Raw genomic sequence first — 24622 nt, 5'->3', positions numbered from 1 at the left:
ATACGTGCTTTTAGTACGATTACTTTAAAGTAGCGTCTCTAATAATGACACGTTGAAAAGTTGTATTTTTGAAAGCCTAACTCTATCGTATCTCTTAATGAATTCATTGACGTTTCTGAAAAGATTATCATTCCTTACCTTAAAGTTTTATATTTGAGATCGATTTTAATGTTACAGAAGTCTAGAACATTGTCCAAACCTTCAATTAAGCTACACAGCAATACTAAAACGGAATTCAACTAAAACAAGACTGAAATATTCAGAGGCCAAACTCACCTAAAATGTACCTCCAATTACGAAAATTTGGTACACAATAGCTCACAACTACATATAGAACTTAATCGCAGTGATAAACAGAACAGCTAACAGAATGCATCGCCAATTTGCCAAAGTCTTGTACAAACTGCATGGAGGCGAGACGCGCCGACTGCGACTGTTTGCACTACTACCCACATATTCATTAAGTTAATTGTTTCGCCGGTTTCGGGAAACTATTACTGTAATAACACTTTCCAAACGGTGATAGAAGTTTGCGCTCTTTGTATAGGTGATAAAACAACTTGTACTGAAAATGTTTCTGAAATTGCAAAAACATAAACGTAGGTTGTTTTATAAGAAAGTTTGAAATGTTGAAAATAGGAACTAAAATTAACAAAATATGTAATCGTGCTTAAATTAAATTGAAATCACAACCAACAAAGATGGAAAAGGCGTAGAAAGATTGAAAGAAGTAAGTGAAAACTTCTAACTAAATAGACAGTTGTCAAGTCAGGCCAAATACCAGCACTACATTAAGTAGGTTTTTATATTTTTAGGTTACTTGTGTCTATACCTAAAGGGTACATATAAGTCAACTATATATAGTTATAACATTCTCATATACCAGAAGAAAGTTTCAGGGTTAGCATATTTCAATATTTGTTTATGTTAAAATATATCATACATTGTTCAATTATGTTAATATAATGAGTTCATAACTAAAATTCAATATGTATTAGCTCAGATGTACAGTGAGTTGGAAAAAATAATTTAAACAATTTACTATTGAATGAAGACAAATGTCTGAGACAAATTATTCAATGGGCGTACTTGTCTCCGGCAGATAACCTTTGGATGGACAAGAAAAGGGAGGGCTGAAATAAATATTATTAATTTATCTTTTTAACTTCGGTCGTAAACATGATCGGTCGCAGCCATTGAGAAAGATCGACGCCCAAGTAAGTAGAAAATCTGAATGGGATGCTTAAGGCAGTACCACAATACCAAAAAGGTCGTATTTAGTCTAATTCTGGTAAAATATAATCAAATCATGCTATCAGCTACGATGTATAAAGCTAAGACTAAAGCAGTAACGTGCCCTTTTAGAAAGATAATATATAATAGTACCCCACATCCTAAACCAAGTTAATGCGAAAGCACTAATCGCCTATTTCTTAGTCAAGAATCCAAGTCCAATCAAGCATTTTCCCATAAATATTCGATTGAATCGCATCTAATTAGCTCGGCCCTAACAATCAAGGAATTGCCATCCTGGTATTGGAAACACAAGAATCTTTACGCGAAATATCCAGAAATGATGGTCCATTCACAAGTATGCACTGACGCATTTCTCCTTGCAAGCTCCCTGATAAATGCCATCGTTAACTAATGAATTCTAAACCTTATTCTGAAAGAGATAGGGCTCCATTTTCTGTAACTTTGAGGACAGGCAGTTATCTGTTATTCGGTAGTATAACCTACAGAATGTTCCGGAGATGTTCGATTGCAGCGGACTCGACGTGCCGACCGTGAGTTTCGGACTGAAAACCGCTAAAATGCTGCAACGAGTAACCAAAAAAAAAAAGAGAAAAATGACTGCAAAATGTTGCGCACTGGAGTAAAAATTCATGATCCTTTTCCTTTTTTCTGATTGATAACTATGAATTTTATAAAAAATAATTATAATTTAATTAATAAAGACATTTAAGTTCTTGCCGTCGAAACAATGCGCCTTTTGGTGCTATCTTACAATCAGATCTGTAAGCTACAACTGCACCACTTGCTTCTTACTAAAGCGTCATTTTATCAGCCAGCTCTTCTCGGATCGTGAGACATGCACGTCGGATGCGTCTGTCCACAACATACGTGAAATACACGAGACAAGTCACACCACGATACACATCCAATATAATGTTACAGAGATTGAGTTTAAAGTATCGAATATGTCCTAAACATTCGTTCATGCCATCTTTTCTTACTATAAGTCTAGTTAAATTTTCTACAAGAGCTGCTAACTAAATGACGTTCAAGAATCACGTTTATATTATTGAAAAACCTTTTTCACTTGAAATATGAACGAAATTGAAAATTTGAAAAACATGCTTCTGAAATTGAAATCATTCTGAGATTGGGAAGCATTTAACATTTTACCTTGACCGTTTATTGTCTCGAGTGATAAAAGTAATTTTCTTTATGTTCAACTATTTAATTATTTATCATCCAAGGTTTATCGCTTTGGATTGCATGGATTTGTATTCACGAGGTGGAGGTTAGATCCCATCGCAGGTAAAGTACCAATGTGACTTTTCAAAGTTATATGCTTTCTTAATTATTCTAAGACCTAACTGACAAACTGTGAGGGTCACAACAGAGGAACAAAACATCGTGAGAAAATCTGGATTCCAAATATTGGAATCAGAAATCGCCAACCCGCTAGCGTGGTGATCAATGCTCAAACCTTCCCTGTATGGGAAGAGACCTCTGCCTAGCGGAGGAACGTATTTAGGCTGGTATTATTATTTGTTATATAATATTTAACCAATTAAAAGAGTTTTAGCGTTCACGAAGTATTACTGAACAGGATTCCGTTAACCTATGCCTATTTGTCAGGTTATTGGATAGGCAGAAAAAAAAAGAAATGAACCTACATTGTCAGACAGTCACAAACAAATAGGTTGGCATTTCCCATTTTCCTAAGAAAATATGTTATTATGAAGGCTCGTTCGGTGAATAGAAGACTATTATGTTGTGAGTCATGGCATTAAAGATGTTAATTTATGGGTGATACTCCAAAGATTTTGTGAATCATTTCGATTGGAATCATTTATTCTGATGGAGTTTTCCTGATTTTTGCCACAGATTTTTCCTTTTTGTGACGTAATCAATGTCTCATAAAGCGAAACCATCTCTGATGAAATAAATATGTATGAATTAACTACAAAATAAGAGAGCAGATAATGTGAATGAATAGCTCACAAAATATGGAGTTTTTTTTAGAACGGTTTCATTCACAATCAGAGTCCTAGGTAGTCGACATCATTCCACGTATAAGATATTTCCTCTGCAGCATTCTTTGATCTCCTTTGCTGAATATCTTTATTCGTATGTATGTAGATACAACTGCTAATTCGGAACTCGTTGAAAACTAGAGCAACATTATTGAAGCTACATCAAAGACTGGTATCAGTTGAAATGCAGTTTTCATCTCCACGTCTGCCACAGTAACTTCTCAATTACATCCCGATACAGCAAACAGTGGCAAATGACGTCATCACGTGCCTGCAATACATTGTTTGCTGGACTCTTGTGGCGATGTGTGGTGAGCGGTGTACGTACATTCATGACGTCATCCTAAGTTATGTGTCTGTGGTTTGGCTGTTTGAAATAGAATTATGACCAAGGTACCGTTTGAATATTATGTGAAAGGGTCTACTACTAATGTGTCTTAAAGTAATATTATTTGCGCTTTTGGAAAAGTGACGGTAATGAGAAAGGTGCTTGTATATAATATCTTCTTGTTTCTTCTTCTTGTTTTGTATTTATCACAGCCCTACCTTCTACGGCCTACGGGCACTGATATTTTTGTTTGTGATATAAACTATTCATTTTAGTGGCCGCAAGAGCGTATCCTCGATACCGCACTATCTGTTGCTGCGTAAATATGATACTATATTTGCTGGGCCTTTGCCTATATTCAGATTGGAAATACGTATAAAATTTTCCTAAATTGGAACAATTGCAACAATGTTTGAATTTTCAAAATACCGAATAGAGTCGTCCACGTAAGCTCCCCCGTGACTTACAAAGCGCCAATAATATACAGATTTTTTCAGTTAACTTTTCTAATTTTCATTTGCCATAATCTAAAACAGCCTACAATGTACGGGCATCACATTCGGTGCCGATGCGCGCAATGACGCCTAATTAACTGTAGGTCATTAGTAGCTATTGATATGACGTATTAACGTATGGCGGCGACGCCGAATTCAAATGATGAAGTGTTATTCCGCACGGTCGATTGGCGTCGAATGCACTGTCCGTAACTAGCGTTTGTATTGTTTCCAAGTTTTACGCTGTTTGGTTTTATAATTCAAAGGTAGATTGTCCATTGTTTAATTTATACTCGTTAAATGATGCCTCGATAACTATTCGTGTGATCATACAAACTGTTAACATAAATGATTAAAAACATACAATGCAGCTGATTAATATACAATTAAATTGATTGGCCTGTTGGTCTAGTGGCTAGTTTCCCTGACTGCTTTACCGGTGGTCGTGTTTGATGCCCATCCAGGACATAATGTTTGTGTGATAGGCACAATACTTTTTTCTTTGTCTGGGCGTAATTTGTTTATAATCTGTTTGTATTTAGAAATATATATAAGTAATATTTGCTTAGTTTAAAACCAGAAGGGGTTGTGTGAAAGTTGTAAAATTAATATTATATTACTATTTGAGAAAACAAGATTTGCCTTTTAAAGATGTAATAACATTTACATCTTTTAGCCGAGCTTTAACAATCTTCATACAGTAGCTAATAAGAAAATCTTATGACGTCATATAAAAACATAATATTCCCCAAACGTTTTCCTCCTGGAACACAAGACATAACGCCCGAACAATTCTGCTATTGAATCAGTAATCGTTCCGATTGAATCGAATATCGTGGTCGAAACCAACTCCCCTGTGCTTTGCTGAGGAATATCCAATCGATTATGGAATTGTTTCCGAATCGAACTAGTATCGAGATGTTCCGAATATTAGATCGGTTTTAGATAGAATGGGTGAATGGATCGATTGAGATACTAAGGCGACGAGAATCGAGGTAATAATAGATGACGGAATTTCAGGTTTAGTTGGAAACATGAATTTCCGTGAAGAGCTGCATCGTAGCCAAAACAAAACTGTAAGGCTTGTATTGGGCGCTTGTTATCTTAATTTTTTTTTCTCCAATTGTGGAAGCAAGATAGCGTGCTACAACGTGTAGAGCGATGTCTCTTTTTAGTCTTACTTAAAGACGTTGATTTCTCTATGTTCGGTTTGGTACAGTTTGCAGAGAAAAAGCTTCCTTGCACTATATAATATTGTCTTTTATGTTAAGTTACGCAGTAAAGTCAGCAGTCTTATTAAAGATATAATAGTCATTTAACAAACGAAGACATTTGCGAAATGACGTCATAAAGTCAACATAAAATGTTAAATTTATGTGAGCGTTTAGTAAGTTGGGATGAAGCTCGTCGTACTGACGTTTACGAAGTCGTAAACCGTTTATAGTCTGACAGTGAGATCATGTTGTGGTGCGTGTGTAAGAAACTCCTAGGAGAACGTTCTCTTAAGTTTAATTTGTTGATAGTGCAAAGAAACGGCTTCATCAAGAAAGCTACTTTACTAAGCCCATATCACTATCGCTGGATAGTTTGATGACATGTTTAGTTATATCGAATATCGATTTTTTGAAAGAGGAGGGCATTCTATTGCAGCTTCCTATGTGGCAAATAACAATGTTTCATACAAGCAACAATTCTATACACGACTAAAATAAAAGTAGATTCATCAATAATTGGACAAAATGTTTACTTCTGTGTGTAGATCAACAATAAATATCGTTATGAAGTTTTTGTTGTTAAAGTAATAATAAAAGGAGTTAATTTTAATATCGTATTTCTTGAAGAACACAACATTAATTACAACTATAAAAGTCGGTTAACTCATAAAATAGAAACGTTCGATTTCCAAGCAACACGTTTTCTCCCTGTCGCCTTTTAATTACCCCAATTTCTCTCGCCGGCAATCCAAATTTACCCAAATAATAACATCTTCATTACAACCACAGGTTTACCCTACAAATTCAATCTTACCCTTTAATCAGGCCCCTAATCCTAGGCGACGACAAGGGGATGATCAGGGGCCCCTCAAAAACTTCAGAACTGCAATTATGGTGCAACGATTTTATATTGAAAGCACTAATTTTGTAATTTCCCAAATTGCTAGGGGATGTTTTGTATACTGTTATTAGGGGGCTTATTTCCTATGATTTGGAAAAGAAAATATACCCTTTTATGGCATCCAACTGTGCATGTGAAAGGAGCGGTTTTGATGACTTTACTGTGGAAGCCGTAGCTATAATACATTTACATAAAGCGTATCCTTTACTGCAGACATCATGCAGCGTATAGCTTGGTAAAAAGATTTTGAAGGATTGAAACCTCCTCTCTTTTTGAGAATGGGTAAAATAAATAATAAAATATTGTGTACTCAATGTTGTAATTTTATACTAACATATTAACGGAGCAAAAGTAAAATATGAACTAAAAATAATAATCAATTAAAAAGTGTATGACGTCATATCCAACACTTATTTTCACGCAACCAAAAAATTGCTTCTTCACAGAATACTTAATGAACTAACTGGCACCAATTAGAACGAAGAAACAAACAAAAAATCTCGAATCTTAACAATCAGCAACAGGAAATCTTGGTGCTCAAGTTAAATCACATTAAGTCGACAAGGCTTTTTAACCTTCCCTCGCCGTGAGGGTAAATAACATCGCGACAGCCGACGGAACCGTGGTCGCCAATAAAACACTAATTTTTCCCTATTAAGGCAACTTCACATGAAAAGCGGCGACAAAGATTTTTTTTTCCAGCAATGGGGTCTTGCGATGTTGATTGATAAAGTGGCAAATAGTGTCAAGAATATACTTGTATTAAAACTAGATTGTGGCTTACTTTGGTGTAAGTTTTAAAAGGATAATGAAAAGACCTACGTTACCAGTGGGTTGTTGAAAGCTATAACTGATAGCGTTAAACAAATATACTACGTAATAAATAATTCGTAAAGGAAGGAACAAGTAAACATTCTGTAATTTTAGTTTGTGATCCACGACCTTATGAAGAGTTTATTTAAACCATCGTCATCATTGTTACATACTACATTACACTTGCTTACGACTGCTAATGAGTTCGCGATACAAAGCTAAACATTTATATCTTCTGGAGTGATGGACAAAGTCCGCCATCTTGTAGATTGGACGAAACAGGAAATTAACTTTCACCCTCTCGCGTGACAAGTTTATTAAGAACAATTTCTGTGTTTATTCTTTTTTATTTTTTCTTGTTTCATTAAACACCGAGACGCCGGTTTGGACGGTACTTGCATTTTTTAATTAACTAATTTTCCTTTAAATGCCGCCGGGTATATTTGATCCAGGTGGAGGTAAACGAGTTGGGTCATAAAGTTACCTGATGTATTTATGTATTTTTTGATGATTTATTCATTATTTTATTAATTCCAACTTATGGTGGAAGGTAATTTGTAATTATAACTATGGATGCACTTAGTCGAATTAAGTTTGTGTAGAGAATATTTCAAGCTAGAGGTAAAAGACAAAGCATTGTTGCTTATGCTTTGATAACCACAAAGAGAAAAAATTAAAACAAAATAATGCTTTTAACCAAATATAGGTATGGTATATCATCCTTTATATATAGCGGACATATTTCTGGAGAGACAAGGACCTACTTGGATGACTAAAGCTAGAGACAGACAGTATTGGAAAAAATCGGGCGAGGCCTAGCCGAGGAGGCGACTGCTTCATATTCGTTTTGTTAGTAAAAAAAAGCCTTAAATTGAAAAATTAAAACTATGATAATTTGAATTTAAAATTTTAATATAATTTTAAATGTAATTTATAATTTTAATGTAATTTATAACTTTAATATAATTTAATTTAAATGTAATGTTATAATAGAGTGTAAGGTCTGCAATTGTTGTAGAATAAATGGCTCTTTTATTTTATTTTATTTTATTATATCATCCTGTAACTAAAAAGAAAACAAAAACAAAAATATAAATCTTTTCTTTAATAGTAGTTATTGTCCAACTTTAAATTTTGTCCTACATATCCAAGGCAGATAACTAGGTAAATATACTTAACATTTAACGTCACTGGCCAGTTCCCCTGCAGGTCTTCAGAGGAGACGTTAAACTGATTTATGACGCGGAAGCGAGACCATTCGCATAATTCTACCACTCTTAACAGAGTGATGCCACAGATCAGGTAACAAAGAACTGCAGATATTTTTGACGAAAATTTGATCAGATTTTTGCTTCTATCCATCTTGCTTTAGAACGGTTATATGCGTAACATTTTGGGTAATAAACTTAACTTAATATTTATTTTTGTTATTGTAAATTTTTATGTCGCTATCGTGAACGGTTTTAATTTATGATTTTACGGGGCAGCATATTACCGTCTTATGAAACACACAGACAAGAGAATAATTACGTCTTAAATATCATTTTTATAAACAACTTATCTGTAGAATTTTGAGAACTAGGAAAAATGCGCTTCGTGTGAATATTATAAATGCAATCTTTACCTAGGCATGTATTCTACCTAACTTCACATCGACGAGCTAACCTGCATATGAAAAGTACTAGGAAAGGAAAGCTTTGAGTGATATTCAGAAGTCGGAATGTACATACAGGAACATTGTTGCATCTTATGATGTAGCTATAAATTGTGAATCGAGATTTCTTGTACTACTTCAATTGACATGACCTGTTAAGTTGCTTTGTTAGGATTGATGTTCTTGTGGACTTCTGAATATTCCTCTTCATGATGGTTAAATGATTTTAGAGGATTTTAAAATGAGGTGTGTGAATTAATGAGCATTATATGACTTACATATCACGACAGCATGACAGATCTTCAATTTTCAATATTTCACTAGCACACGAATTGTGTTAGAAAAATAATAAAATCGTTCTACAAGAAAATCCACAGAAATGACATAAATTCATGAAACAAAAGAATCATTCCTTCAAATATTTAACCAGCCAGCACACACAGAAAGGAAGCACGGAAGGAGGTCTTTTATCTGCAATGTAAAATAAATTTAACCTTTTTTTTTTCTGTTAGCGGGTAATTTTATGAAAGTATAAACTATTAAATAAGAATATTCTTATAAATGAAATTAGTATTTCCATTCAATGTTGTCACGAAATAATCAATTTTAAATAAAAAAATCTTCAACGAACATCACCGAAACGGAAATAAAAAAAAGTTGAAATAAAGTAAAAAAAAATACTCCTATCTTGCAAGTGCTAGATATAAAAAAATGGTATTCCGGAAAAGATTAATGCTTTTCCGAAGTTTGTTTGTTTCTATGGTGTCGCCGACAAAGAAGCTACAATTTACCGAGATACAAAAATGTAACACAACGTTGAACTAAAATGTTGAGCGTAAATACGGAACATTTCTTACGCTAACCAGTTTACAGATTTTTCCGGGTGCCCCAGTGCGGGACAAAGTGGCGCCATCTGTCCTTATTACGGGAAATCACAGATATTAATTCTGGTATTACAGAGACTTTTGTTTTATTGTGGACACGAGTCGGGAAGTAACCGCAGTTTTTATTTGATTCTCAAGACATCGGGAACTTTCCTTTTGAGTTTGATACATGTAGAGGTTATAGTAATTGAAACGGTTTTTTTAAGTTCGTCGCTCCTTTAATGTTTTATTTAGGGTAAATTATACACAGTTAGGTATGCACTTCAACGCATATAGCGTAGTCTCAAAATTAAGATTAAGAAACACTGAAGTTCGTGCTACCTAGTTTGTATTGCGAACAAAAGCCTTTAAATACATAGTAGATAATAAAGAGATTAATAAACAGCGATGATTTTTTATCGACCTCTTCCAAATTTCAGCATGATTTTAGTCATTTTTAATCAGTGCCTCCATTTTTGTACCACAACAATCTACCCTAAAGCTACTTACTGACTTTGCTGACTTTCCTCATAGTAGAGGAGGTATTAAATAAATAATTAATTGCCATTGCTATATTAACCTAGAGTATGCATTTTGTACAGTCGGGTGCCCTCAGATTGCTTCGATGATAATTATCGCATTGTTTGCGCATCCTTCAAACTACAGAATACGAAAACTGTGAACTTGATTTTGGTACGAATAGAGTATTTTCCGAGAATTATAAAAATATTTTTTATAACTATTTTGAATCATTAAAATTTTACAAAATTAGAATCAGAAGCGTCATCAATATCAATGTTATTTATGTGTGAAATTGCTTGTTGTTGGCAATTGGATTTAAATTGTAGAGCCAAACTTTATCAAAAACAACCAATCATAATAAAGTTCATCCGAAACCTATAAAATGTGGTCCTATTTTTCTATCCTATTTTTTGTCTTTGAAAACGATGTACCTTTTTTCACAACCAATTTATCGTTATGTGATCGTTTTGGTAGTCAAACCCCTAGCTTAGTCAAGCTGGGGTAAATTGGTAAATTACCCGCAGTGGGCCCCCCGCTGTTTACCTTGCGATCCCCTTGCCCTTTTAAAGCTACCTTGCATTTTAGTTCAAACAGAAAGTATTGATTGACGTCATTAAACTTTGATGGGAGTATTGTTGTGTATCGATTCTTTGAGTGGCGAGGGTTGGTGTCCTGTTAGCCAGCGTTTTAGATCCAATATGGATGGTAAATTAAATTTATGTACCAACTATGTAAACCTGTTTTTATGCAAATAAAGTCATTTGTATTTGTATTTAATATTTTCACGTGATTAGCTAAAGGCATGAAAAATATTGTTTAACAAAGTGTTGACGTAAATAATACAGAAGTAATTTATAAATGACAAATAAAAAAATTGTTGCTCCTTTAAATAAAATAAATAATCAGAAACAAGTTAAAGAAAGTGGTAATGCTGAATTAGCAGATTCATGGTAATAATGCTACGTTAATGGTGAATTGCGAACCTCCCTTTAGGGTTGGTGAAAAGATGAAGATCCAAAAGAAAAGACAATTTATTTGGAAAGCTGTATTTATTTTCCAAATATCATTGGTTTGAATAGAATCTCGTTTATTAATTTGTTTACTGTTGGTTCTCGGCCCATTTGCTGAAGTCGATCTTAGGAATTTCTTCGCAACTGACCAAGGGGTTCCTGTGAAAAGAAAATTCGAAGTTATGACAGGGGCTTTAAATCATTGACGTAGGGGGACTTTTTTAGTCATTTGGACATGAACAGATGGTTAGGTAAAGTTAAGGGATAATAAAAGAGAATATCGGCTGCAATAATTTCAGCAGCAGGCAAATCATAAAAATACTTGCTAAATCAATAAAAATGTACACTTAGTGAGTTATAAATATGAAGTTATAAATTAGAAAGTATTTATGTAAGAAAAGACAATCTTACTTTTCGCTGATTTGAACGAAAGCGTTCTTTTGTATTTTCTCAACTTTGTCACCGACAGCGCACAATAAGTTAGCTAACGAAGCCTTTCTGACTTCTTGGAGTTGTTCTGAAAATGAAAATATCCATAGTTACGATTTGCCCCGATTAGTTTTGGATTGTCTTCTGTTTCATAAAGAATACTATTTGAAGGCTTACCAAGGCTGAAAGCGTGAGGTCTGTCGCTCCTTTCGTACCAATGTCTGTCTCCCTTGATGGTTCTGTGGATGCTGTCTTTGATGATGCATCCTAGAGTAGGAGGAATGTGTGCGTCTTCAGCGATCTTCTCAGTCCATAAACCAGCCATAAGATCAATATCCTTAGGGTCTTCATAGAGGTCACGAAGAATGGAAACTTTCTAAAGGAGAAATATTTGACAACATTAACTAGATATTTCATTATAATGAAAAAAAATTGAAGTTCTTAAACTTAGACCAACCTCAGCGGGAACTCTGTTCTCCAGGTCTTCGAAGGTTTCGATATCCTCATCAAAGCAGAATTTGACGTAGTCGACGTATGGTCTCAAACCGAACAAACGGTTTTTGTGCAAGTCACTGGTGATGATGTCAGTAGCGACTTGGACATTAGGTAAACCAAGTTCGGCCATCTATAAACATAGAAATTGATCTATTAGTTTTATAGGTGTTATACGTTTATTCTTATAATAAGCAAATATTCGTGGGTAGATATCGTAACTATTTTGAATTCATATTAAAAGTATTGTTGTAAACTATTGCCAAAACATTTACAATTTAGATACATACACTTAATAAAAGGCTGGCAGCATTACCATGTTGAATGGCTATGCATATCCTCTGAACGAGGTAAAAGCCAGCCTTTGGGTCACGGGAAGTGTTAACAAGACACTTTACTAGATGTTTAATAAGCATGGTTACTGGTATAAAAAGAGGTTGGATTACGCACGTCGGGGTGAACTCCAGTGTTGGCCTTGGCAGCTTCTTGTCTGAAAAGACCTTGGGTCAAGTAAACGATGTTGTCATCTTCTCCCAAGAATCCGGCGTTGAATGTTGAGTTTACTACACGGTGTTCACTGACGTAGTTACCTTCACCGTCTAACATTCTGAAAACGAAATACGCGAGTTAAGTACAAAAGCCGATTCTAGTATTTTCAGCCAAAACATTTTTCTCTAAACAACAAAATTACAAAGAATAAGCTAAAGCGATATTTCTTTGTAATGTTCAATGTGCATAAATAACATAAGCATATGAACGAAATGTATTTAAGTGAAAATACAAAGTGTTAAATACTTACTTAGCGACACCATTCTGGATAAGATGGAACCAACGGAAGACGATAACGAACTCCAAGGTGATTTGAGGGTATGCTGAAGGGTCATAAGTTTCCCTGAAGCCGCTGTCATCAGAAGCTAAACCAGATTTCACCAAATCGTCCTTTCCTGAAATTGTATTTAAACATCATGTAGAAAGCAGCTCCAAACAAATGAGAAGTTGGGATTGTGACGGCAAAAAATAAATTTAAGAATAACGTATAATGTAATTACCGACTAATGTGGCCAGGAATTGATAGACCAGCATTTCTTGGGCGTAGGCAATGTTGATATCTCTTGCAGCGAAGTATATTTGGTCATCGGTCCATGTAGGGTTGACCTTAGCCAGATTTTGGGCCAAGTAGTTGTGGTGTCTCACGAACCAGACAGCGAACATTTGGACGGGGAGAAGAGCGTTGGAGTCTAGAAGTAAAAAAACATATTTATAAAAAAATACCCAAAAACGCATTAAAGAAAATATAAAAAATGTAAAGAAGATTTTTTTTCTTCAATAAAGTATTGACTTGGCAGGCTCTTTTTTCTGTTTGATTCATAGTTTATTGGCAATCGATAAATAGTTTCTTAAAAAGCTAAATGGAACTGGTTACGGTAAAAAGCTTAAACTTACAGTTTTCGAAACATTTCTGTCCAGCCTTAGCGGGAGTAGCGGGACAGTATCCTTTTCCACTTGGGGGCCAGACGATTCCATTGTCAACCTCTACGAAAAGTTCACCACCCTTGTTAGTTCTGACTGGAACTCCTACGTTGTCTTCGATAATGTAAATAGCAGACAAGTCGTAGACAGCTGTAGCTTCTTCAATCTATAAATAAAAATAATTATAGTAGAGTGACTGACTGGTCTGTTCCTAACCCTGACTGCTATACCTTATGTATTAAGTTCGATTCTCACCCAGCACAAATGTTTATGAGATGAGCATGACCATTTGTTCTAATAATTAATAAATTAATTATTTATCCAATTAATTAATTAGCGGTAATTTATCCATAACATGCATGTATTTGGAAACATTTAAGTACGTTCTTTAGTAGTCTAGTACTCATAATATAAGCTTTGCTTAGTTTGAGACTAGATGGCGTTTTGTGAAAGTTGTGAATAGTATATACTTCCAAAATTCTCGCTGAAGCTATTTGAGTTACTTACGGGTGCGGGGACGGGGTCCTTGGTGCATCCGAAGTACTGGAAGTCGAGAGGCCTGGTTAAGTTCATGCAACGGATGCCAGTGAAACGATGCACAGGATCGTCTTCTGGGATCAGGTTGGGAGCGCAGAGGAAGTCTTTTTGTCCCTTCTCGGTACAACAGTCAGTCTTGTTGTCCATGAAAAATTCTGTAACAAGACCATTTTATCAAAATATTGCAGCAATTACTTCATTTCAGATGTAATCAGATTCATAAATTCACCTCTACAGGAGTGATCAAGGTATTTAGCTAAAGCTTTAATTAGTTCAACAAGTTTGGGTTAAAGTCGACTAACCAATTCTCAATATTGAAATTATAGAAAATCAAAGATTTGATTTAGTGCCAGCGTCTGTTTTGCGAATACAGCTGACATTAAATGACATGCATTAAGACGTATTACAAAAAGAAATACACTTACTGATGTCGTGGACGGATCCAACATCTCCGAATGAGAAGATTCCGAAGCCGGGTACGGCTGACGTCAAGTGCTCGTTGACTGAAATTCCTTCACACAGCAGAGCGGTACGGATCTCTCTTGGCAGCTTCAAAGGTTTTCCGGACACTGATTTTCTTTCTTGGTTACCTGAGATGATACAAAATATTTTTTTAAATAGCCTTTAGAGCGTGGTTCAACGGGGTAAACAAATGCATTAAACAACTGATTATAATCCTCGTCTTTTTAGAACCACCCGGGGTCGGTTAACAACTGGTGTTGTAAGGAGTAAATTATTGTGCTAGTTTATGAACGTAAAATTTATTTTACCGTTATCGTAGGCAGCGGGCAGGACTCTGTGGTGGGGCACAGTCACGGTTCCCCTGGATGGGTTTTGAAGACTGTTGCAGGATCCATCGAGACGACGTCTTTCTGATTCTTTGCAAGGCAAGACGTCAATAGTACATTTTCTGAAATCAAAAGGAAATAGTTGTTCAAAGTGAAAGGTTCCGAAATATTTTAAGTTCTCTTAGGGAAAGTGAGGAGCAGGTTTAGATTTTTAGTAATACTTACTCTAAAGTGTTGTTGGCTCTGTATGCCTCCAATTCACTAGGAGTGACTCTCTCTCCACTATATCTGTGGTACCTGACTGCAGAAATGACCTGCACGCAGCAGAATAACCCAAAAATGCTTTTGAGCAACATATTGAAATATCGCCGGAAGCGGCTCGATGTGCTGTTCTCAGAAATACTTCAGGTATATATACTAAATTTACTCAAATAATTTTATTACATAAACAAAGTTTACACAGATTGTTAAAATTCGATTCAATTGTTGTATGCGATCCATATGAATATATTCGTTAGGGTTGGTAAGACTGATATTTTGATACATTTTTTTTATATTGGTATAGATTTTAACATACCGGTAACCTCAGGAGTATTTTATCTAGATCGGATGACAAGTTTCCAAGGAGACCCTCGGGCTCTTAAACTAGTCATAAATAATTATTAATCCGGCTTATAAAAGTTATCTTCAAAAATATCTGTAAACTTCACTATATTTTGCTTTTTTTGTTTTTCAATGGCATGTCCATAAGGACACTATGTCTTTTCGAAACTGCTTCAATAACAAATTCGGCTAATTCTGAATATACCTGTTTCAGCATACTGCGAGGGCGATTTTTAAACCGATGGCTAGTGTGCGGCGACTTTAAAGGTCGATTTTTCAGGTTTTAATCTTGGTCGAAAATTTTAAGCTGTCTCTCCTTATCATCATCATCTCAGCCTATAGCTGTCCACTGCTGGACATAGGCCTCTCCATATGTTCTCCAGCGCGACCGGTTAATTGCCACCTGCATCCAACGAGACCCAGTCTCTCCTTATGAAACACATATTTACAAAGCTGCATAGCAAAGCTTATAACTTTAAGACAGCCTCAATTAAAGGTTAGGGTACAGAAAAAGCTAATGATGCATTAGTGAGCTTTTTTTAGTAATATTATTTTTTTATAAATTGGCCATCCCTAAAACTCAAACAAAATGCCTTAAATTATAGTGCAGATAAAATTGTGTAATTTATTAAAAGTAGCTAATTATAATATGCCTTGTGTTCCAATAATTAAATAGTTGACATAATATATTTGTACAAACATCCCAAAAGTAATAACTAAATTAATTTTCCCGTTTGCATATTGTATTTGCCTTGTGAGCATTCATGGGGATGGGATCTAAATATACCTTTTGAAGATACCGCGCGAGAAAAGCGGATTCAAGATATTTTTTTGTCTTCTGACCAATAGGTTTTCCTGCCTGGTACGGTTAATACGGGCTATGGAATATAAAGTTTTAAAGGTAAACGTAAAAAAAAAATACGTCTGCATGTGGGCCTATGTCTGAAAATGGAATTGGCTATGATAAGAAACTGAAACAAGCTTCGTAGCACTGTAGACTTGACGGAACGGTTTTTATTAATAAAATGTTTAATTTTTCTTTAATCATATTTGACGTATTAAATGCTTCAAAATAAAATGATGGGCTTCAGAAAACTCTTTATCCTCTGTGAATCCTTCAGGGGTATAACTTTAAAAAGTGTCTGTATAATCTGTAAGGTATATCAGCTGTATAAGTCCAAGGCTGATCCGGGTTATTCAATAGTCAGCGCTATTATTTTAAGTACAAAATATTGATATTATGCAAATTTGCAAAAATGATGAAGCACGACAATAAAACAGCTGTAATGTGCACACTATATTATTATGTGTACATACATACATACTATTCATTACCAATAAATAAATTTTCATGAATTTACTTTCTCGGGTTTCGTACTGATATAGACTATAACAGCATATAATTAAATTATTAATAAAATTAATCAACATGTGGAATGGGAATTACGACATTTTTTTGTCAGTTGTTTTTCAGTGTCTCTCTTGCAGTTTACTATATTGTTACGTCACAAGCCCTTTCTCTTAAACTTTAAAGCATCTTTCAAGCAATCTTTGTCAATTTAAGTTTTCAAAAAAGGAAAAAATACTTATATTATTCAATTCTCTAACTGAATTCTCTATGTAGATTTTTACTTTACCAGTCGACATCCCTATGGTCGCAAATTTTATGACTCCCCTTTTTTTCGTTCTTTAGCCTGATTTTACGGAACCCTCAGTGGCATGAGTTTCGCACTTTTTAATTTTATTAATTATCATCGTTACAATAAGAATGACTATTTACATAAAAGTACATAGCATTTGATCATTTCCTTGTAACGTTTCGATCAGGCATTGCTCGGCACTCTGTGTTTTTTCCTGCTAGTAAATGTTCAAATCAAATCAAATCAAAAAGCTTTTATTTCAAATAAGACGTTTCTCAGGCACTTTCAAAACGTTACATTACTGACTCTAGTTGCGCGGTTCCAAAGTGTTATTCTTATGGAGAAGAAGCGGCAAGAAACTCCATAAGTTACTCTTTTCAAAATAAAATATTATAGTAAGATTTTACATTATAATGAATGTCTGCAAAAACAGTGTAAATTAGCAAAACAAGTATCAGTTGAAATCACTTGTTAAAAATGATAAACTATGAATGTATGGGTATGGCTTTGATGCATCTCATGGAATAATAAAAATGATGGCAATGATGCTAATGATATGAGTAAATTTCTATTTTCTGGGTTTGTGTTCTGTAAAGTGCAGGTCATCGTCGCTTTGTTTTGGATTTTGTCCTTGGCCTTGGCCATACACCGACATAAAAACGCAGATGACGTAGCACGGCGGTTCAGGTTTAGTCAGTAAGAGTCTGACACTACCCATTTCCTCCCCCGAGGGAGTGGGTGTCCATGAGGATCACCTCTTAACAATAAAAAGGCCAAGCTTTGTAAATGCTCTAATTTATTAGTGAGAGCCTTAATATTCATAAATCTAGATCTATGATATTGAATCACATTTGCTATAGAACCAAATGCGCCACATATGGCCGAGTTGTATAGGTTACACGTTACACGCCAAATACAATGCGTGTCGTGGCGCGGGTTTGATCCCTGCGGAGGACAAACATATGCTGCGTGTATTTGTGAATGTGTCTTGAGCTCGTGGCTAAGCTATAACCGCATAAGTGATTCGATCACAGGTTAAGCTATGCTTGACGCGGTTGGTCTTTAGATGGGTGACCATCTTTGTCATAACGAATTCCTCCGTGTTTCGGAAGGCACGTAAAATTGTGGGTCCCGGCTGTTATTCCTACATCTTTGACAGTCGTTACAGGTAGTCAGAAGCTTGAAAAAGTCTGACAGCCAGTCTAACCAAGGGGTATCGTGTTGCCCAGGTAACTGGGTTGATTAGGTCAGATAGGCAGTCGCTCCTTGTAAAACACTGGTACTTAGCTGAAACCGGTTGGACTGGTAGCCGACCCCAACATAGTTGGGAAAAGGCTAGGCCAATGATGATTTGTGAATGTGTCTTAAATGTTTGTGAAACTTTCGGAATGATTTTTAGTAAGTAAGTTCATTGATAAGTTCTCATGAAAATGGATCTGTCTTTAGTGTAGGAAGCTACTAGTCTCGATACCCTTGGACTATCAAATCAAGTTCGTTGAGCTGCACTGACTCTGATTCCGTGGCTGCTGAGAATCTCAAACCGGGAAGGTATAGGTAATAACCTTGTAGTAGTTACTTATTTCTGCCAAACTCTGGAACCGCGGGGCTCGAGTGCAAAAATGCCTTATTAAGACATGAAAAAGTATCCATTAGTCACTTTGCGTGTCCCATTAACTTGTACACAGGTCTTCTGGGCACACTCCTAACCGACATTTATGCGGACTAGGATTTTGATGTGATTTTATAATTTGCTTTTAAGGATCATATTTTATGCACAGTGACATATTTGACGCCTTAGTGGATATACTTATTCTAAATCTGACAATGATCACCTCTGTTACTTTGATCCAAATCCTCGAGCACCAAACTTAACCTGGTAAGTGTAAAACTGCTGTTAAGATGGTTAAAAAAAACTGAATTCGTCAAAAGCTCTTTAGTCGGGAACAATTAAAATCTCCAGTTAGTTGAATAAATTTATTTCAGACGAAAAACAACAATATTGAAAGCCATATTTATTGCCTAGTATATTCAAAGATCGACCAAATTTTGAAGATGTTTTCAAATTAATTTTGCACGTTCAAACTGCTACTAGAGCAGTGACTCTTTTGTTTCATATCGTTGTTGGTTGACTAGCATTTCTGGGCCCATTTCTTGAAGTTGATCTTGGGGATCTCTTTGCAGCTGACCAAGGGGTTCCTGGAAAAAGAAAACAGTTTTAATATTTTGGTGTCTTTGTCATAAATTCACAGTGTTATTGGAAATCCAGAACACAACGTAATCTTTAAGGTTTTTTGCTTATTTGCGAAGTTGGAAGACAGTTTTACGTTTGTAGTTTTACAAGGGCTCCATTTTAACTTTTTGGCTGAGAAGTGTGGAATAACGCTTTGTTTAATTAAAAACACTTACTTCTTGCTGATTTGAAGGAAAGCGTTCTTTTGTACTTTCTCAACTTTGTCGCCGACAGCGCACAACAAGTTAGCTAACGAAGCCTTTCTGATTTCTTGGAGTTGATCTGAAATTAAAAATATCAAATTAAGGTTACATTTTGCAATTATTGTTTGTTTTATTTCAAGCAAGAGATTATTTAATCAATTGATTGATTAAATGAAAGGGTTAGATGGTTTACCATAAGTGAAGGCGTGCGGTCTCTTGCTCCTTTCGTACCAATGTCTGTCTCCCTTGATGGTTCTGTGGATGCTGTCCTTCAACAAGCAACCTAGAGTAGGAGGAATGTGTGCGTTCTTAGCGATCTTCTCAGTCCATAAACCAGCCATAAGATCAATATCCTTGGGGTCTTCATAAAGGTCACGAAGAATGGAAACTTTCTGAAATGGAATTATTTTATTTATAGTATTAATTATTAGTTTATGAGAATAGAATTAAGAGTTCTCAAAAACCAGACTTACGTCAGCGGGAATCCTCTTCTTAAGGTCATCGAAGGTTTCAACATCTTCATCAAAACAGAATTTGACGTAGTCAACGTATGGTCTCAAACCGAACAAACGGTTCTTGTGCAAGTCACTGGTGATGATGTCAGTAGCGAGTTGGAGGTTAGGTAAACCAAGTTCGGCCATCTAGAAACACAAAAGAAGGTAATGAGTTAGGTAAGTTCATTTTGTAACCACATTATTGTTTTGGTGTCATTTAAAATATAGACTGACTAGATTGTCTCAGATCTGATTCCATTTTTGTATTTTTTTAAAACTTGTGTTTTAGGTACTCACGTCGGGGTGAACTCCAGTGTTGGCCTTGGCAGCTTCTTGTCTGAAAAGACCTTGGGTCAAGTAAACGATGTTGTCATCTTCTCCCAAGAATCCGGCGTTGAATGTTGAGTTTACTACACGATGTTCACTGACGTAGTTACCTTCACCGTCTAACATTCTGGAAACAAATACGAAAATAAATTTATTTAGTTAAATGTAATAGTTTGTATCCTCATCAGTGGCCTCTAACATTTATGAAAGATTTTAAGTATTTCTGATTTTAGCACTTGCGCTGATGGCCTATACGGTAGTGATAACGCTCGCGCTGGTCGCAATGTTGGCAGACAAATAGTGTTACCGGTAACGTTGGACGTTGTGCAAAATAGAACAAACTATAACATTAGTTAGTATATCCCTTGGTTACAATTACTTGAAGTTATTTTTATTAAAAATGCTTTGTATAAAATACTTACTTAGCGACACCATTCTGGATAAGATGGAACCAACGGTAGATGATAACGAACTCCAAAGTGATTTGAGGGTATGCTGAAGGGTCATAAGTTTCCCTGAAACCGGTGTCATCGGAAGCTAAACCAGATTTCACCAAATCGTCCTTTCCTGAAATTAAACCTCATGTGAAAACCAACGCCAAAGAAATCCCAAAAAAAAAACAGAGTAAGATATATGTATATTATTTGTATATTACCGACTAAGGTGGCCAGGAATTGGTAGACCAGCATTTCTTGGACGTAGGCGATGTTAATGTCCCTGGCGGTGAAGTAAATTTGGTCATCGGTCCATGTAGGGTTGACCTTAGCCAGATTTTTAGCCAAGTAGTTGTGGTGTCTCACGAACCAGACAGCGAACATTTGGACGGGGAGAAGAGCGTTGGAGTCTAAAAGAAGGAAAGAAATATAATTAAATATCTTCATCCTAGAAAAATGGAAAGATGCAAATGTTAAGACGACTTGCAGCTGAGAATTTCAGAGTACCATGAAAACAGTGTTATCTTTTGCGAGCGATTGTGAGTTAGACAGCGAAATTAGTTGTAGTAATTAATTGACATTTGATAACTTTTTAATGGGTTTTTTTCTTCTTTAATAAGGGAAATTTCAAACTTACAGTTTTCGAAACATTTCTGTCCAGCCTTAGCGGGAGTAGCGGGACAGTATCCTTTTCCACTTGGGGGCCAGACGATTCCGTTGTCAACCTCTACGAAAAGCTCACCACCCTTGTTAGTTCTGACTGGAACTCCTACGTTGTCTTCGATAATGTAAATAGCAGACAAGTCGTAGACAGCTGTAGCTTCTTCGATCTATAAAAAATAGATTGTTTAGTTCCCAATTTCTTGCTGAAGCAATCATTTTTTTATATTACTGAGTTGATTTGAGCTACTTACGGGTGCGGGGACGGGGTCCTTGGTGCATCCAAAGTACTGGAAGTCCAGAGGCCTGGTTAAGTTCATGCAACGGATGCCAGAGAAACGATGAACAGGGTCGTCTTCAGGGATAAGATTGGGAGCGCAGAGGAAGTCTTTCTGTCCTTTTTCGGTACAACAGTCAGTCTTGTTGTCCATGAAGAATTCTGTAAGTAAGAATGTTTCATCAAAACTACTCTGCAATTTCAATCAGATCCTCAAAAGCAGTCATGATAAAGTCACTTATCGTATTAGTTTACACGCAAATATGTCCAAACAATAAAAAGGCTTTTAATTGGCTGGTATAGAGAATAGAGAATAGAGAATCGTGGAAGGATATGGAGGAGTCCTTTGCCCAGCAGTGGGCTAGAGAAAATTGGTTCGATAATATAAATAGCAAGGTCTAGTAAGTTTTAAGTTTGGTATTTCAAAACACATCTGGCATAATTTTAAGTGTGATTCGAAGCACGATTGAAATAAAACTTTCATAATGAAAATCAACTCACTGATGTCGTGAACGGTTCCAACATCTCCGAATGAGAAGATTCCGAAGCCGGGTACGGCTGAGGTCAAGTGCTCGTTGACTGAAATTCCTTCACACAGCAGAGAGGTACGAATCTCTCTCGGCAGCTTCAAAGGTTTGCCGGACACTGATCTTCTTTCTTGGTTGCCTGTAAAGATACAAAATATTTAATACTGTAATAATAGTAAGTGCAACAATTCAGGGGTATTTATCTAACTTATGGGTACAATAGAATGGTGTTATTTTTTAAAATTTGCACAACGACTCGCACACAAGGGAATTCATTTATTGTGTTGCGGGGGTTTCACAAAAATACAAATCACGTACACATACACATACACACACAGACTTAAAACAATGCTAATATATTTGTGGACAATTGCTTGTCCTACGCAGGGATTGGAGCCGCGACACGTCGCACACGGTGTGGAAACCTATATCACTGGACTATCTTATATGGATATCCGGCTATGAATAAACAGAATGTTTACCATTGTAGTAGGCAGCGGGCAAGACTCTGTGGTGAGGCACAGTGACGGTTCCTCTGGATGGGTTCTTAAGACTGTTGCAGGATCCATCAAGACGACGTCTTTCCGATTTTTTGCAAGGCGTTACATCAATAGTACATTTCCTGAAATACAAATAAAAATAAGCTATTTTTTTCCATTTACTGCCTTAGACATTACCGCTTTAGAGACAATCTGAATGAAATAAATGCCTTAATTGCGTAGGCAAATAGACATTGTGCAAATACTTAATGGACAAAAAGAAGAGGCTTTGGTTTGTCCATTGTCAAGTAAAAAGAAACTTACGCTAAAGTGTTGTTGGCCCTGTACGCTTCCAATTCACTGGGAGTGACTCTCTCTCCACTGAACCTGTGGTACCTGACCGCATAGATGACCTGCACGCAGCAGAATAACCCAAAAATGCTTTTGAGCATCATATTGACCGTTTTGCCAGAAACGGATTTCTGTGCCTTTCTCAATAAAGTTTCAGCTTATATACTGGAATTAAGTAAGTAAATTTTAATAAAACATAGATAGTTTACACAGATTGCGAATCATTTTTCCTGTTGTATTGTACTTAATGTATGTATTTTTTAGGGTTGGCAATTTTTTTTTTGTTTTTTATTATATGTATTTGTATGAAAATGGTTTGTGGTGGTGCTTAGTATCTGAATTAGGTTTGGAATAGACAAAGCTGGGCGTGAGATTGTTAAAAACAATTCATTCACATTCGCAAATGCTCAAAAAGTATACATTCATTACATCAGTAGTGTTTACAACCAGGCGCCAGATCTGTAAAATACTTACATTTTTACTAGCTCAAAAGTGTCGGACGGACAATCTTTCCTTTTTCCTAAATGTTGCGTACTTGTTGGTTTAGAACATTTAAGAAATTTGTTACTTGGAGAAATGTTGCATGTCTACAAAGTTCGAATACATAAAACCAATATTTAAAACTGTACCTGTTTTTGGAACATTTTTTTCCTGGATTTTCCAGGTAAAACTGAACCCAGGGAACATGCAAGTTTTGAAATTTTATAAAACAAAATCTCGGTGTACGATTAGACGGTGTAGATTCACGCTTGTCACCGTCCACCAAGGTTTCAGCTAAATCCACACAAAATTTCATCTTAAGTAATTAGTCAAATCATTTGACTAAAGTAACAAAAAAACAATATCCCAGTAATATAGGAATTTATTATAATATCTAGTTATTAGTTTTCCCTACTAAACTCAAAATATTAATAATTATGCCCTTAAAGATATTGATGTCATTGATGTGAAAATTGTGCACTTCTAAAGTTTTGACAGCCTTGTTTTAGATGTTAAGATGTGTTATATTATGCATAAACATTGTGTAAAATGCATATTGTAGTTATATAATAAATTCTAGTCAATAAAATAATTATAATTTTGAATTCAACAAATAGATGTCTTGTGTTCCAAGAATTGTCAAAATTTATAAATATCGTTCATACATTACAATATAAACATCCCAAAAGTATAACAGTTGTTAATCTATTACGTAATTACTCGTAAAAAGGTATCTTTTTTTCGCATTTGCATTTTGTCCTTCACGGCAATCGAACCTATTTGCTTTTTTTGCGATCATTTTATCGGCAACATTGATCGTAGATTGCAGTAAGCATAATTGATAGTTTATTTCAATCATTTTACATTAAATGCGCACGGCGCGGACCTAATTTTTACTTTAAGTGAGAGGAGTAGGTACTATTATTATTTTTATGTATCTGTCTTTATTTGTCATAGTGCATAAACAGCTGCTGCTACATACAGCTGTAGCAGCAGCTGTTTATGCACTATGCACTAAGCTGTATGCTGTGTTTGTATGCAGTTTTATTAATGATCGGCATCGGTTTTTGCCGTTTCAGAACATTATTTACTATTTCGTAAAGTGCGATTGGGGTTTAAACGAATAATGGGTATTA

General features: G+C 35.6%; 2 protein-coding genes across 2 annotated transcripts; both read right to left on the bottom strand.

The window, feature by feature from the left end:
* Positions 1-11085: 11085 nt before the first annotated feature.
* Positions 11086-15170, bottom strand: LOC113502471 (peroxidase-like). Its single transcript, XM_026884054.1, has 12 exons — positions 15007-15170; positions 14764-14903; positions 14419-14583; positions 13964-14148; positions 13430-13622; positions 13036-13224; positions 12786-12930; positions 12437-12593; positions 11952-12119; positions 11672-11870; positions 11477-11582; positions 11086-11224 (listed from the first exon to the last, which is right to left on the bottom strand). The coding sequence occupies exons 1-12, from the start codon at positions 15135-15137 to the stop codon at positions 11155-11157; spliced, it is 1848 nt and encodes a 615-aa protein (XP_026739855.1). The 5' UTR covers positions 15138-15170; the 3' UTR covers positions 11086-11154.
* A 3814-nt stretch (positions 15171-18984) lies between these two features.
* On the bottom strand, positions 18985-23125 carry LOC113502455 (peroxidase-like). The gene is made up of 12 exons (XM_026884027.1): positions 22980-23125; positions 22659-22798; positions 22151-22315; positions 21627-21811; positions 21350-21542; positions 20934-21122; positions 20701-20845; positions 20249-20405; positions 19931-20098; positions 19651-19849; positions 19431-19536; positions 18985-19220 (listed from the first exon to the last, which is right to left on the bottom strand). The coding sequence occupies exons 1-12, from the start codon at positions 23108-23110 to the stop codon at positions 19154-19156; spliced, it is 1845 nt and encodes a 614-aa protein (XP_026739828.1). The 5' UTR covers positions 23111-23125; the 3' UTR covers positions 18985-19153.
* Between the last annotated feature and the right edge of the window lie 1497 nt (positions 23126-24622).

This window comes from Trichoplusia ni, chromosome 17 (genome assembly GCF_003590095.1).
Source record: "Trichoplusia ni isolate ovarian cell line Hi5 chromosome 17, tn1, whole genome shotgun sequence".
In the NCBI taxonomy this organism is placed as follows: domain Eukaryota; kingdom Metazoa; phylum Arthropoda; class Insecta; order Lepidoptera; family Noctuidae; genus Trichoplusia; species Trichoplusia ni.
The sequence above is the reverse complement of the archived record's forward strand: the minus strand, read 5'-3'. Positions and strand labels throughout refer to the sequence as shown.

Coding starts and splice junctions, on each gene's coding strand:
- LOC113502471 (XM_026884054.1), bottom strand. CDS start 15,137: ATGTTGCTCAAAAGCATTTTTGGGTTATTCTGCTGCGTGCAGGTCATT. Junction 14,904..15,006: donor AGAGCCAACAACACTTTAGA/GTAAGTATTACT, acceptor TTTTGATTTCAG/AAAATGTACTATTGACGTCT. Junction 13,623..13,963: donor AGGACCCCGTCCCCGCACCC/GTAAGTAACTCA, acceptor TTTTATTTATAG/ATTGAAGAAGCTACAGCTGT.
- LOC113502455 (XM_026884027.1), bottom strand. CDS start 23,110: ATGATGCTCAAAAGCATTTTTGGGTTATTCTGCTGCGTGCAGGTCATC. Junction 21,123..21,349: donor ACAGAAATGTTTCGAAAACT/GTAAGTTTGAAA, acceptor TCCTTCTTTTAG/ACTCCAACGCTCTTCTCCCC. Junction 20,099..20,248: donor ACACTGGAGTTCACCCCGAC/GTGAGTACCTAA, acceptor TTGTGTTTCTAG/ATGGCCGAACTTGGTTTACC.